This window comes from Coccinella septempunctata, chromosome 6, assembly GCF_907165205.1.
Source record: "Coccinella septempunctata chromosome 6, icCocSept1.1, whole genome shotgun sequence".
Lineage (NCBI taxonomy): Eukaryota > Metazoa > Arthropoda > Insecta > Coleoptera > Coccinellidae > Coccinella > Coccinella septempunctata.
In genome coordinates this window covers 10,048,983-10,051,398 of record NC_058194.1, presented here as the reverse complement: position 1 = coordinate 10,051,398, position 2,416 = coordinate 10,048,983, and the positions used below count along the sequence as shown (strand labels likewise).

The window sequence follows — 2,416 nt, the reverse complement described above, 5'->3', positions numbered from 1 at the left end:
CATCTGGCCTATATCTTATTCTATGGTCATGACATGTCATAGATTTATAATCTTTATGTTCTCATATTCAAACAGTGGTGGCATTTGAGAATTTTATGTTTGAGTGAATTAATGCGAAAAGTTTACTACAGGATTTTCGATAAATGTCATCGGAGAATAAGTTCGATCCAGTGGCGTATATAGAGGGGGGGGGCGAGGGGGCCCGGGCCCCCCCCGAAATGAATAAAGAAAACTGAACTACTATAATAAATTAAACAGGCTCGAGAAGCATGGCTACGGCGTCTGATGTGAATATACAACAACTGTTTGTTCGCGTGACGATTTCTAAACTGGTTGGGAACCTATACGCAGGCTCAGATCTTAAAATTCGGAACATGCGTACCAGTTACAAATCTCCGAAGCTCTGATCATGTCTTTGAATCCGCGAACGGTTCTTTTCTATCTGCGCTTGCGTGAATAAAGCTAATCTGTAATACGCACGACACGGCTGAAGCCGCTAGGACAGTAGTTGATGATTACCTAAATCTCACGTTTGCGTTCTAATATCTAATATAATAAGTCGTAAGAGTATTTTAGTGTTCTCGGGTCGTAATTGAAAACTGACTAGTGAAAGAAAATCACAATGAAGAGACAAAGTTCAATTCAAGATTTTTTCACGAAAAGACAAAATGTGGATAGACCTGGAGTTGAAAATTTAGAAGCCCGCGTTGCCGTGGAAGGACAAAGTGAAATTGCTTTTGCCGATGTCTTTCAAACCAGCTCCTCTGGTCAAGATGTGGAAGGTATTTTTCAAGTTATTAAAAATGTAAACGATATTGGAAATTACTGTCAAAGGAGTTATATTTGTTCATTAACAAATGATGAAAAAGTTTCATTGTTAGAAAATGTATGGAAACCTCAATCTGGTTACAAATTTCCTACCACTTCGATTTCAAACCACACGAGATCCTTTCAAGCAAAATGGCTTGAAGAATTTGAGTGGATAACGTATTCAGAGGAGAAATGCGGAGCATTTTGTAAATACTGCGTGTTTTTCTCTCAGAGCGAACATGTAGGGAAAGGAAATCACCAATCATTGGGAATACTTGTGACCCAGCCTTTCATAAATTTCAAAAAAGCTAGGGAAATGTTCAAAAATCATCAAGATTCGAAATACCATAGGCAATCCATTTTGATTGCTGAAAACACAAAATCCTTGATTAAAAAAAAACGTGAAAGTGTTATTGATCAAGTGAATTCTCGAAGAAAATTAGATATTGAGAATAATAGAAAGAAACTGGTTGCTATAATTCAAACTATTAAGTTATGCGGAAGGCAAATGATTGCTCTCAGAGGTCATAATGATTCTGGACGAGTGAGTCTTGAAGAACCTGACGAAAATGACGGAAATTTCCGATCATTGTTGAGATACCGAGCTAACAGCGGAGATAATCTTCTTAAGGACCAATTGATCAGTGCTGGTGGAAAAACAATGTACACAAGCCCTGTCATTCAGAACGACATCATTAACACATTTGGTTCTTTGATTCAATCCAAAATTGTGGCAAAAGTAAGGAATTCTATCTTCTATTCTGTTTTAGCGGATGAAACCACTGATATAAGCCAAATAGAACAATTTTCACTTTGCATTCGCTATGTTGATGAAGAAACTTTCAAAATCAGAGAAGATTTCCTAACGTTTGTCCCCGTTCATGATGTAACTGGTGCAGGTTTGGCGAAAACTGTATTAGAGACCTTGTCAAATTTAGGTCTTGATTTGAACAAATTGAGAGGCCAAGGATACGATGGTGCTGCCACTATGAGTGGCAAGTTCAGAGGAGTTCAAGCTGCTATCAGAGAAAAACTACCATTGGCCCTTTATACACATTGTTCTTCGCATACACTCAACTTGTGCTTGTCAGATGCAAGTAGCATTTCCTCTATTAGAAACTGCATGGGTGTCATTAAAGAAATATGTGCATTCTTTCATGCATCAGCTAAGAACACAGAGATTTTAAAATCCACGATTTCAGAGTGCTTTCCTGATGAAAAGAGAAAGAAGCTGATTTCATTGTGCGAAACGCGATGAGTGGAGAGACATGACTCAGTTATTCTATTCAAAGAAATTTTAGAAGCTATCATACTCTCCCTACATAAGATAGAAGAATCTAGTGTTTCATCAACTAAAGCATTTGCTTTAAGTCGTGCCATTTGTACTTTTCCATTTATTGTTAATCTTTTCATTTTGAGCCAGATGCTGTCGACTACACACAGCTTGTCTGAGACCCTTCAGAAAAAAAACATTGACCTTAGTCAGGCTATAAGCAACATCACAACTGTTTTAGACCTACTGTCAAAACAGAGATCAAATGCCGAGCAAACGTTCAAACCATTATATGAACAGGTGAAGACAATAGCCTCCAAACTTTTTGTCACA

The 2,416-nt window shown here is 37.7% G+C and overlaps 1 protein-coding gene across 1 annotated transcript; it reads left to right on the top strand.

The window, feature by feature from the left end:
- The first annotated feature begins 622 nt into the window (after positions 1-622).
- Positions 623-2,068, top strand: LOC123315957 (zinc finger MYM-type protein 1-like). Its single transcript, XM_044901865.1, has one exon. It carries the CDS (start codon positions 623-625, stop codon positions 2,066-2,068), a length of 1,446 nt encoding a protein of 481 aa, XP_044757800.1.
- The last annotated feature ends 348 nt before the right edge of the window (positions 2,069-2,416 follow it).

Bases quoted from the DNA above. Each gene is read 5' to 3' on its own strand.
- LOC123315957 (XM_044901865.1), top strand. From the start codon at position 623: ATGAAGAGACAAAGTTCAATTCAAGATTTTTTCACGAAAAGACAAAAT.